Source organism: Schistocerca americana, chromosome 2, assembly GCF_021461395.2.
Source record: "Schistocerca americana isolate TAMUIC-IGC-003095 chromosome 2, iqSchAmer2.1, whole genome shotgun sequence".
Classification (NCBI taxonomy): Eukaryota; Metazoa; Arthropoda; class Insecta; order Orthoptera; family Acrididae; genus Schistocerca; species Schistocerca americana.
Genome location: NC_060120.1, coordinates 807,726,765 through 807,740,039, shown reverse-complemented (window position 1 = coordinate 807,740,039; position 13,275 = coordinate 807,726,765). Strand labels below are relative to the sequence as shown.

The following is a 13,275-nucleotide window of genomic DNA, read 5'->3' as shown; positions in this document are numbered from 1 at the left end:
TGAATGAGACGCTAGTCCTTATCAAGTAGGTATGACTAGAGACAACGAATACAGGATCGTAAAATATCGGCCCAATCCATATGAAGCTGTAACAGGTATCTTAGAGCATTTGCAAGAAAGTGGTTTAAAAGAATTCGAACAAGACTGCGCGAGAGTTTAGTTGTTACCATAGGATATCACGCATAGGGATAGTAGGAATAAGGCACAAAAGATTAGGATGAGTTCGAAGGAACGGAGAGAATTCCTTTTCCCTCTAACACTAAATCGCTAGTGACTTTAAGAATATATATGTAGAAGATGACAAGAAACCTCTTGTGAGGAAAAAGAAATATTTTACCACTACCTTATTTAGACTTTCATGCAGAGAGAAGCCACGTGCGAACAGTTTAAATATTCTATCCACAACTATAATTCCAGTAACTTTTGTTCAGGAAATGTGCTATCTTTTCGGTGTGTTCGTGACTGTGGCGGGTATGTGTTTATGATGTGAAGTAGACCCATTCAGATAGCCAGTACACAGTTTTTCGAAACAGAGTGAAGGATTGCGGAACTTTCGACCGCTTTTGCAGCTGCTGTTATCTCGCGTTAGCCGACCGTTATACTGTGTTTATTTTGTCAGTACGCGGCGCGCGAGATGCATTGCTTTCCAAGTTCCTAGGTGTGAGAGACCCTTCTCTGGTTAATTCCCCTCTTCGAGTCTGCGAAGGTCGTGCTCCAACATTCCAGGCAACCTGTCCTCGGAATGGCGTCATTCTGCGAAGACATCCGTCTGACAAGTGGGCAAGTATGCTGTTGAAGCAAATAACCCGCCGACAGTGACGTCAGCAAACACACGACCTTTTATTTGGCTAGAGACGTAAGAAACTGCAACTTCGCTGAACGAACGATCATAACTTCAGACTAGAACGAAATACGAAAGGCATGAGCGAGCCACCAGACCAGTATTCAGCAAGTGCCTCTCAGTTGCGAAACCGTAAAACTGCCGGTGGAAAAATCCTGCAGCTGCGCACTGTTCTATCAAGCACGTTGGGAAATCGAGTCTTCATCTTTCCATTTAAACATATAGTCCTCAACAATAAAGGCGTCATCGTCAGTCTGTATCATTTCTAACTGTTCCTTCGTGACTAATAAATACCAAGAACAAAATTGGTTGTTGGACATTTAAGGTGTCTGTCTGGACTCCAACTGAAAACTGTAATCACTTGAAAAGGAGCGGAACAATTCCTGGAGATATTTTGTCGCGACAGGTGCTGTGATTCAATAAAACAAATGAACACGTAGAAATTTTTGTCTATTGTTATATAATTATTTAATTAATTAACTTTATATAAAATTAATTATATTGTACTAATTAACGTTGTGATTGTAGTGACGAATGCGCATGTATGGTGCGGGAGGAAAAATGGCCTTTGAGCTGTCAAATTGTAATTTATCAATTTTTAGTTTTTCCGTCTTAAACTTTCTCCAAACAGAGAAAATTTTCCACCGGACGAGTTTCCCTACTATCGGTATTCATAAAGAATATTCGGTGATTATTCAAGAAATATGGGTACATAATACGTATGTTGTTGTCGTTGTGGTCTTCAGTCCAGAGATTGGTATGATGCAGCTCTCCATGCTACTCTGTCCCGTGCAAGCCTCTTCATCACCGATTAACTACTGCAACGTACATCCTTCTGAATCTGCTTTATGCATTCATCTCATTGTCTGCCTCCACGATTTTTACCCTTCACGCTTCCCTACAGTACTAAATTGATGATCTCTTGAGGCCTCCGAAGTGTCCTACCAACCGATCCCTTCCACTAGTCAAGTTGTGCCACAAATTCCTCTTCTCCAAAATTTTGTTCAGTACCTCCTCATTAGCTACGTGATCTACCCATCTGATCTCCAGCATTCTTCTGTAGCACCACACTTCAAATGCTGTTATTCTCTTCTTGTCTAAACTGTTTATTGCCCACGTTTCACATCCATACACGGCCACACTCTATACTTTTAGAAATAACTTCCTGACACCTAAATCTATTCTCGACATTAACAAATTTGTCTTCTTGAGAAACGCCTCTTTCCATAGCCACTCTACGTTTTATATCCTCTCTACTTCGACCATCATCAGTTATTTTGCTCGCCAAATAGTAAAACTCCTTTACTACTTTAAGTGTCTGTTTCTAATCTAATTCCCCAGCATCACCTCATTTATTTCGACTGCATTCCATTACCCTCGTTTTGCTTTTATTGATATTCGTCTCATATCCTCCACTCAAGACACTGTCCATCACGTTCAACTGTTCTTCCAGATCCTTTGCTGTCTCTGACAGAATTACAATGTCGTCAGCAAACTTCAGAGTTCTTATTACTTCTGCATGGACTTCAATTCCAACTCAACATTTTTCTTTTGTTTCCTTTCCTGCTTGATCAATATACAGATTGAATAACATCAGGAATAGGCTACAATCCTGTCTCACTTCCTACTCAACCACTGCTTCGTTTCCATGCCCCTTGACTCTTATGACTGAAATATGGTTTCTGTACAAATTGTAAATAGCCTTTCGGTCTCTGTATTTTACCCTTGCCACCTTCAGTATTTGAATGAGAGTATTCCAGTCAACATTGTCAAACGCTTTCTCTAAGTCTATAAATGCTAGAAAAGTATGATTGGCTTTCCTTAATCTATCATCTAAAATAAGTCGTAGGGTCATTATTGCCTCGCGTATTCCAACATTTCTCGGGAATCCAAACCGATCTTCCCTTCGTCTGTAAAGAATTCGTGCTAGTGTTTTGCAACCGTGACTTATCAAACTGATAGTTCCTTAATTTTCACACCTGTCAACACCTGCTTTCTTTGGGACTGGCATTATTATATTCATCTTGAAGTCTGACGGTACTTACCCTGTTTCATACATCTTGCTCACCATATGGAAGAATTTTTTCATGGCTGGCTCACTCAAGGCTATCAGTAGCTCTAATGGAATGTTGTCTACTCTCGGGGCCTTGTTTCGACTTAGGTCTTTCAGTGCTCTGTCAAATTCTTCGAGCAATATCATATCTGCCATTTCATCTTCATCTACATCCTTTTCCATTTCCATAATATTGCCCTCAAGTATCTCGCTCTTGTACAGACCGTCTTTATAATACGTGTTCAAATGGCTCTGAGCACTATGTGACTCAACTGCTGAGGTCATTAGTCCCCTAGAACTTAGAACTAGTTAAACCTAACTAACCTAAGGACATCACACACATCCATGCCCGAGGCAGGATTCGAACCTGCGACCGTAGCGGTCTCGCGGTTCCAGACTGCAGCGCCAGAACCGCGCGGCCACTTTGGCCGGCTATAATACGTGTACGAAGTTTCGTATTTACAGATTAAAAACATTATATCCTTACAAAATTGGCGTATTATATTTTCAGTGATCTGCTTACTGCTTACATGTTCTGTAAGCCACTGCATTTTCCTTCGTTGTTAGCAGAGATTAAGGTCAAAACAACACAGGTTGAACATTCACTTTCGTCAGTCTTTCGCCTGTTTGAAACCACTTTTTCTTAGGCTGTATTGGTGTTTTTTTCCACTGCAGCCGCCCGCGGTGTTCTAGCGGGTCTAGGCGCTCAGTCCGGAACCGCGGGATTGCTACGGTCGCAGGTTCGAATCCTGCCTCGGGCATGGATGTGTGTGATGTCCTTAGGTTAGTTAGGTTTAAGCAGTTCTAAGTTCTAGGGGACTGATGGCCACAGATGTTAAGTCCCATAGTGCTCAGAGCCATTTGAACCATTTTTTCCACTGCACCTCACTTTTGTAAAAATTGCACAGAACAAAGAATATCGTAGTGTCTCTTTGGTCAGTACTCACTACAGCGTTTATGTTTACTCATTGTTTTGCGTATAAGTTGTGAGTGCTCCGAGTGCATTTTTTGTCCCGTAGTCGGGTGTGTGAGCACGTGTGCTGAGTGATCACCACAGGGCGAAATATTCGTTCTGCTGGCAGCATTAGTGAACACATCTGAAAGATGTATTTTATATCTTCAATCACACAACCAAATAAAATTGTAATAAAAAAATGCAACACCTTTAGAGAAATTTGATATGTAAAACAAGTTAATGTACTTTTGTCGTATTTCATGCGCATATAACTTTTTGTTCCTTATTAAACCTATCATAAAGATAATTATGTAGACACAGTGGTGGAGACCATGTACTTACATATGCAATAGCCACCATCGTTATTATAGTTTACATCCCTTTTCGATATATTAAAAGGGAATTAAATAATCAAACTTCGAATAGCTCCAACATTACTGCTAAGTATACAATGTACATTGAAATATCCAAGAGCGTACCGGGGAACTGAGTTATAGGGGTGGGGGAGGGAGGAGATCTCTTATTAATTTTGCCATGAGTAACGAAACAAGTTTCATATTTCAAGACCAATAGTTCTGGGCACACTTACAATTAGAGTTCATCACAAGTTCCTTCTTTCTTCAAACAAATACAGAGCTAATATGTCTGCTTGTGTACCAGAGCAGGATGCAAGCTCGCTTTATAAAAATAATTTTTTCTATGTCTTCCCTCTCTCCAAACCCCCCCACCCCACACTGAAAGTACATCTATGAATATGAATATACCTCTAGCGGAACTAATAGCTGACCGACTTTCTTAGACTGCATGACGTGCAACAATATTGATATAAATTTTTACTTTTAGAATTTGTGTGTTAATTGTCTGGTTCACAGAATTACAAAAGATTGTGAGAGGCTTCTGGTATGAATAGCGATTTTTCTGCAGATCTCTAGCAATACAGAGAACATAGTTAGAACTGAAAGGTGGCACTGTGACGCATGGAAATCATGCACGCCATACTCTGGACATTAATGCTACCAAATGTGGTACTCGTACGGTAATTAGTTTCCATGTTATAGTGTGTTAAATAGGAAAAGTTTAATTATAACAGTCCGGTATTTAGAAGCAGTTGCGGGAAACACCACTGTACGAATTTGCCGGGACTCACTGTAGAGTCTGTTCATAAACAAATAGAAAAATCCAGCACGAGACTGGAGAAGCCTTTGGAAAAACACACACACAAGAGGATCTTAACGAATAACGTGAGGCCGACTCGTTATGGAGCAGTAAATGAAACCCCTGTCAAGGACGCACGGCCTTTCAACGTCAAACAACGGAGCAGTCTTTATTGTGAGCAACGTAGCACGACAGCCTTCTTCGCTCACGTCTTTGCCTGCAAAGACGAAGTATCTAAGTCGACACATAAGAAACTTGCAGCCTTGCACAGAAATGCACCGAGCACCACCGAGGTCACAGGTATGTTACGAGCCGACTGGCTTTTGTATTCCAAGCCAAAGTAAAATTACTACACTTGGCTCGGTGCACTTCATTCCTGACACAGGGTTACCACTAACGACCGTACTATAAAACAATTCGTTACACATTGCACATCAAAAGTTCATGAAGCTTTTCATAGTGGACTCCATGACATAATTTATGCGTAGTGGTGCAGTGTGCATCATGATCTACTTGCAACACAGACTTGGGCATAAGATATGACAAGTGAAAAACTTTTCTTCCGAAGTTGGAAAAGAAGAGGTATACTCAAGCACTTAAACGTAACTTTAATTTTGTGCTAGCACCCTGATGAGGATTTTATGCTAAGAACAGTGAGATTTTTTGTGAAAGTTTGCCCGTTACTGTAGTTATAATTATTTTACTTACTTTTGCGAAGTAACTCTTCCACAGCTACAAGATTTATTTGGCCGCTACGAGTTTCGAGGCCGAAGCCAGATTACGAAGCGCTCATGCTCAATGAATCCAGACGAGATGTCATCGTATTGCGTGACACAAGCACATGAGTCAGAGAGCTTCTACCATGCCGCTCTTCTCAGGCGAACGGTCAGACAAATTCTTCCACGGTTGGCCTACAAGGAGACACATGGGTCGATGTGATCTGAACCATGTGTGTGCCAGATAACACGACCACAACATGTCTAACTTAACTAGCACGAGTGCTTGATAATGTTGCTTCGTCCTTGAAGCTAGTAGTGAAGAAGTGAATAGTTATCAGCTATAGACACGCAATATATTCGCTCTGAAAAATTGAAATCAGTCATCGTCATCCGTAGTCTCACACACCTGACCACTCGCAGTGCACTTGCTGACGTGTCAAGATGAGCTCGGACGAAAGGAGTAGGGCATTACTGGTAAAGCTCTATTATCAAAACTATAGTAATGCTGCAGCTGAAATTCGAGAATATCACCGGCTAGAAGGATTACGGAGGGTTACTCTTTCTTCGCCTGCTGTGCGGAGCATGATGAAAAAGTTCGAGTCAGCTGGAGAAGTGGGCGTCGCTCAGGGAAGAGGCCGCATGACCGGTTGCACCACAGTTGGTTGATGAAGTCGCTGCTGCTATGGCAGAGAACGCTGTGCCCAATTCCCGATTATCAGGCAGTTCGCGTGCAGCGTCACAACAGTTGAACATCCCGTTATCCACTGTACGGAAGGTGCTTCGAACCATTCTCGTACAGCAGCTTGCACCACAGGACGCACAACGACGTGTTGACTTCGCTCTCCACTTTCTCGCAAGGATTGAAGTTTAAGAGGCCTGGCTCTGGACCATCCTATGGACAGACGGGGCTCATTTTTCTCTCACGGGTGAGGTGAAGACACGAACTGTCGAATGTGGGATCTTCACCTTCAGTCACTGTGCAAGTTCCTCTGTACGGTGAACATGTCACCGTATGGTGTGGCTTAGTGGCTACGTTCATTATTGGCCCAGTCATTTTTGAAAAGGGTGGCGTTCAAGGATCAAAGACGTGATGTGGGACTGGCCAGCATTACTGCGATATCCTTCGTCAGCATGTCATATCTGCCCTACAGGAGAGAGAAGCATTGAACTCAACAGTTTTCATACAAAATGGGAGCCACTGCACATCGCTCGTGAAGTTCACCCGCTTCTCCGAAACATATTTGGAAACAATCGAATCGAATCGTTCCCAAATGCTTGGCCGGCACGATCACCTGTTCCCACTCCCTGTGATTTCTGGTTGTGGGGCTACCTGAAGGGCAGGGTTTACCAGGGGGACATTCACACCTGTGCTGACCTGAAGCGTAGCATATCGAAAGAGGTAGCCAGCATACCTACGATCATGCTTCGTTCTGCTGTGCATAATGGAATCCTGCGTTTTCCTACTCTCCTGGACACTATGGGTGCCATATTTAGCCCTTTTTGTTGCAGTAATGGTTCCGATACGTAATGGTATGATGTACCGTAGCAGCACATTAAAAGTGTTTTAATTGAATTGATTCTGCATTATCTCTCTTTCCCATGTCCTTGGCATTAGTGCTGTCACGTTTGGCACTCGTATGGTAATTAGTTTCCATGTCATAACGTGTTAAGTAGGGAATGTTTAATTATGACCACCCGGTAATATTGCCCAAAGTATTTTATTAGACAATGGGGACGACGCAGCAATAGGATTTTTGCAATTTTTTATATTTGCGGTACGTGAAGTTTAGAGGTCAAATATTAATCCTTAGAAAAAATTCGATGCAACTCTTATAAATTCCCGAGAAAATGGACTTTTAAAATTTCCAACGGTGGTTAATATGCCAAAGCGAAATGTGCTATTCTCGACAGGCAGTGTGGCTGTGTGAAACAATGCTCGCCTGCAACACAGAGATTTTAGGTTCGGTTCCCGGCTGACGCAAATTTTTAAACGGAGGTTTATGGTACACTAGCATTTCCATGAAGTTTAAAATACATAAATATGGAAAAAATCAGTAGCGCTCGAGACTGGTAATGACTGGTTCGAATCTCGTTTCGGTCATTACTTATTCGTTGTTTTTTTTTTACGTTCAATTCGAATACCTGCGTCACTTACATACAAAAATCATCACGTGCATGCTAATTAACACACCTCTAATTATTATTTGTATGGAATATACACGTCTCCTTATTTGTACTTGCATATCAAACAAAAAAACTGTTTTCATTGCAAATACAATTCTTAGTTAACGATCCTTTGTAAACGACTGTTTAAATAAAAATCCATTACAAATTACAATACCTTCCATCCTGATGTACTTTGGACTTCGTGGAAATGTTCATGGAACATACACCTTTCTTTAAATGTTTTTTGGGACTGGGAATCGAACCAGAACCACAGAGCCACACGACCTCTGAAGAAAAGTTAACTTTGCTTTGGCGCATTAAAAACGGTCTGAAAAGTTCAAATTTTCTCGGGAATTTTTGAGTGTTGCATCGACTGCTTCTGCTGACGTACTTGAGTTCTGAACTTCTCGTTCCATAGATGTAAAAAAAAAATAAAAAGAACTGATTGCCATGTGAACTCCTTGTGAGTGATGGTGGCTATTGCGGGGAAAACACAGAAAGTGCCATAGTCCGATTTCCCAGAAACTTCGCTTGGTGGAAGAGGAATCAAAATAAGCGAACACGTCTCAACTTATCCATAGATACTCTACTGTTTCTGAGAAATCGACGGTCAAAGCTTTCCAAGTAATTTAAATGCTTTTAAGCTCGCGAAAATCTCAGCCGAAATGGTGGCACATTGACTAGCGTCACGATCTCTCACTTTTGACCCCCCCCCCCCCCCCGTGTTCGAAATTCGATTATTGTTCCCATGTGCGTAGAAAGCTACTGCACAAGTGTTTGTTATCAAGTTAGGAAATGCAAGGGCGTTATATTAATTGCAAAATTACAACTAGGTTTCACAATAAGTGTCATACATGTATTAAATTAATGTGTGTGCATGTTTTTTTCACGGTTAAAATTCTAATATTCCTATATTTTATTATTACTTTAATTCTACAGAATGATTTGGTGCATGTCCTTGGATCATACCGATCGTAGAAACATTCGGAACACATAAATTCCGAAAACTAGGAGCGTCGCGAGAAGGCAGGTTTGCCATAGTGACTATTCTTTTTATCATTCTCACTTGAAAAAGAAACGTCATTAACATTGCTAAAGATTTGAAACATTGAGAATAATTTCACAGGAAAACCACGCATAACGGATCGCTTTACCGAAAACTGGTGCTTGCAGTTCATTATGAATCAAGATACACTACAAGAATTTCACCGAAAACAATTTCAAATAATTTTCTCATTCATTTATTGCTGCTTTCTTTAAATTCATTCACCATACATGTAATTATTAGAACGTTAAGGTCAACTTTATTTTAATATACAGTGGAAAAAATTAGTGTGGTTATCTACTATGGACACTGGTAAACGAACGAAAAAGGCCACGACGCCAGTCACTGTCCCACTGCTACAGCTCAACTGTTTATTCACTAAATGCACAGAGTGCTTCGAAAACTTTGACCGTCTTTTTCTCATAAACGGTCAAGTATCTACAGATAAGCCGAGGCACTTATTCGCTAATTTTGACTCCATCTGCTATTCAGCAAATTTTCTTGGAAATCAAGTTATGGCACTTACCGTGTCCTCCTCCTTACCTGTCCAGAGGACTTACAGTCAGTGGTTTCCGTTCTTGAAAAAGTCTTTTGATGACTTATGATCAGTGTGCTTAGCTGCTGGCGTTTCTAAGCAAGTCTCTGCAACCTCTTCATTTTTTTCTGTTTTAGCAGATTTCTTCTAATACAACCGACACACCGTCAAGAATGTGACCACTGAACAGTACGTTCTAAGTGTGAAACTACTGCAAAACGAAGCACTGACAAGTATCATGAATAGTTTCAACTCACGTATAGGGAAACGTGATATTCTCTTAATTCGTAAACAGAGTTTCCCAACCGACTTTTTATAAGTCTTTCTTCCTTATTTTGATACAAGGAATCCAGTCTGCCCATTGGCCCGCCTGGGTAGCCGTCCGTGTTAAACCGGCGCTTCCGGAACGGGCAACTGCGTCAGTCCCAGGCTGAATCCACCCGAAGGTCGGTAAGCTGGCCAGTCTGAATGTCGTTTTTAGGCGGTTTTCCACATCTCAGTAGGTGAATATCGGCTAGGATCCTAGTCCCACATCAGTTACACGAATCGGAAACATTCTTGAAACTGTTGCTCATTTCCACATGAATAACACCGCAAGCAGGCAAGTGGGGTACACACTTTCCATTCCGGGAATATACTCCACCCCTTAAAACAAAACATAAGAATTCCGTTAATAACCACACCAATCTTGCTCCGATTCGGCACAAAAGCACAGGAAAAAGAAGAAGATTCCAGTCTGCCCACTGGTATACCGTAGGTGTATGTATGCAGATGAGCAGTTAGTGTATAATTAATCAACACACTAAGGCGAACAGAGCAGCTGGTGGTCAGTACCTGAAAGAGTTTGCTATCACAGAGTCACCAAGCCCATTTCACAGACAAGCAGTTCCGGTCAAGCGATCGTCTACATCAAGCTGAAGTAAGGTTCCTTGGCCTCAAATACATAATTGTTTTCGCTCTTCATCTGTCACACGTACATACATCTTTTGTACATGTTTCATCAGTTACCACTGTGTGACTTGAAGGCGATCGCCTGGCTGGAAAGGTTTGCCTGTGAATAAATACTTCAACAGCTTTAGTAGTTTACTAAAAGTCGGTTAGATATACGCTTCCGTGAAGAGTCGAAGACTCGAAATGAAAACGACGAAACTGTCAAAATTGGGTATTTTCGTCTCTTTCTTTCTGTAAAACACTCCGTGTGCCAAGGCTACTAACTTGAGATATGTTGTAAGCACCAGAGACGCCTCCATTCACTTCAAAATACCTTCACTGGGTTCAACAGTGAGTATGTTCATCTGTTTGTGACATGAGGAACGCTGAATGTGTCGATCCCGCCTGGCCGCGGTGATACGGACACCTGTTTCGCTCTCCTTCAAGTAACAACACACAGTACTTTCAACTTAATTTCAGTTATTTTCGGCTTCAAGGTTTTGTGTGCAGTTCTTGATGAAGGAAGGGTAAGATTAGAAACTTAGAGAAGAATACTGAACTAAAAATTCGAGAAAATTTGTACGTAGCAACCAATTGGGCAGCTGTTGCTCAGAAGGAAACAACACAACAAGGTGTAAGCGTATAACTAAAAAAATGGTTCAAATGGCTCTGAGCACTATGGGACTCAACTTCTGAGGTCATTAGTCCCCTAGAACTTAGAACTAGTTAAACCTAACTAACCTAAGCACATCACAAACATCCATGTCCGAGGCAGGATTCGAACCTGCGACCGTAGCGGTCTTGCGGTTCCAGACTGCAGCGCCTTTAACCGCACGGCCACTTCGGCCGGCTCAGTCCCCTAGAACTTAGAACTACGTAAACCTAACTAACCTAAGGACATCACACACATCCATGCCCGAGGTAGGATTAAGCGTATAATTCATTAGAATTTAACTGCGTACTGTGTAGTATAATGAAAGAAAACTAAATATCGTAATTTTGGGGTTCAAACTGCGTGTATCGTGCCTAGCCTTCCATTGAACAACAAATTAAGTGCTGAAAAAAGAGAACGATCTATCACCTATGCTTGACTTTATTTAAGTGAAATAGAGGGAAATTAGTTGTCAACACTGTATAATTTAATTCTGCTCAAAAATAAATGAGGTGATGCTGTGCACATTTATTGATTCCTGGTTAATGAAGCATAGGACTTGCATGTTTACCTAAATTTTCGTTTTTACGTATTTTTTAATTCCAAACATATTATACTTTCGCAACATTTTTCTGTTAGGCGTTACAAATGGTGCGAAACTATCACAACTGTCATTCCATCGAATAAAACGATTCGTGCTGTGAATCCATCACGGGTTTTCCTTGTTTTCTTACATTTTGACATTTCGCACTTTCACAGAGTTTCACATATCCAGTCTGCAATTGTCGACATCAGCGGATTGCAAGCGTCGATGAACAACCCGGTGAAGACTGCATGCGGGCGACTAACCTCATGGGTAGCGGCGTCTCAGAGTCTCTGCAAGCAGCACTAGCGTGGCGTACGCTCGAGTCGGCTCGGCTCGCAGTTGCACCTGTCTCGTCTGTGGAGCGTCGTCCAACTGGCGGTGCTGGCGACAGCCGCGGCACTCTCTCTCTCGCTGGCGTGACGTCACGAGCCACGTAGTGGGAGGCTCCGGCGATGCTTGCCGGCCGCCTTGTTTGTAAATAAATGGCAGACGAAGCCGCCCGTCTACCTGCGTCGCGCTCACGGGGTCAAGGCGCCCGCTAAATGCAAGTTATCCAGCCGAGTCGGGGCCTGGCGTACCAGGGGACGGTCGCTCAGTCGGCCTCGTCTGCACTGCGGAAGGCCGCTGACGCGAGGCCGTGCCAGCAAACCACGAAATGAGCAACCCCTCGCTGCTTCGAAGGAATTTCGGGGATTGCGAGTGGCGAAACTTGGGCTTCGCCAGGCGTTATCGAATGTTCAAATAGTTCACGGGAATGCAGCAGGGTGACATCTTCCACAACCGTCGATGTTTCGACAGGTGAGCACCACGTCATTTTCAAGGCACAAGTCAAACGAGAGATCGCCGTAACTTAAGGTCGCGAACAAGAATAAAAAAATGCTTCACTCAGCCGTTGTTATTAACATTTCACTGTCGATATCGTCAGACGTTGGTCATTTTCGGTTGTGTGGTGGGGCTATGTGTTGAAACGTCTCTGTTAGATTCGTTTCGTATGCTGTCACGCACACATATTAGTAATTTGGTTTTTTACTTCGTGTTTGTCCCCATTCAGTGGCACACGATTACATTAAAATATCAATTTTTCCAGTAAGTATCTGATCCTATGTACGTTACCTACATTTTGTGTTCCCAGATTTCCTTTCTGTGTTTATCATCTGTATGAATGAGTGAGTGAGTATGTATGTTGAATCTGTCTCATGTATAGTTGCAGTACAGCATCTGGCTGCCTGCTGTGGTAGCCGCAGTGTAGCCAACGTAACTTTATCAATCGAGGCAAAGAGATTTGTACCCTTTCGGTAGTGATTCGACTGTGGTTAAGTTGGTGGCGTAAAGGACCTCTCTGACCTCTTCTCGCTACCTGCAGGAAGTTCGTTGCAGGGAGAGCATGCTCTCGGTACTTGGGGCTGCTTCTTTGGTGAGTGAAGACTGTATTCTCAAGAGCGACTTGCCGCTGGTGAGTGTGTTAATGTGCAATGGTTTGTAGCTACTCCAACTATTGTACACGTTTGATCTGCTAGTTCATTCTCAAATTCTGTAGTCGAATTCTTACACTTTTCAGAATATATTTTTCTGTATGTAGTAAGTTTTTCCGGTCATCGCTTTGTGCAACCAAAACACGTGGTGCAGGAAGTTCCCACA

General features: G+C 42.3%; 1 protein-coding gene across 1 annotated transcript in view; it reads right to left on the bottom strand.

The window, feature by feature from the left end:
• LOC124595037 (facilitated trehalose transporter Tret1-like) overlaps positions 1–11,997 on the bottom strand; it is a 326,026-nt gene extending 314,029 nt beyond the window's left edge. Inside the window, exon 1 of the mRNA XM_047133599.1 lies at positions 11,901–11,997. Coding sequence (XP_046989555.1) covers positions 11,901–11,905 — 5 coding nt within the window. The 5' untranslated portion in view covers positions 11,906–11,997. The remainder of the gene's footprint in view (positions 1–11,900) is intronic.
• Positions 11,998–13,275: the final 1,278 nt, after the last annotated feature.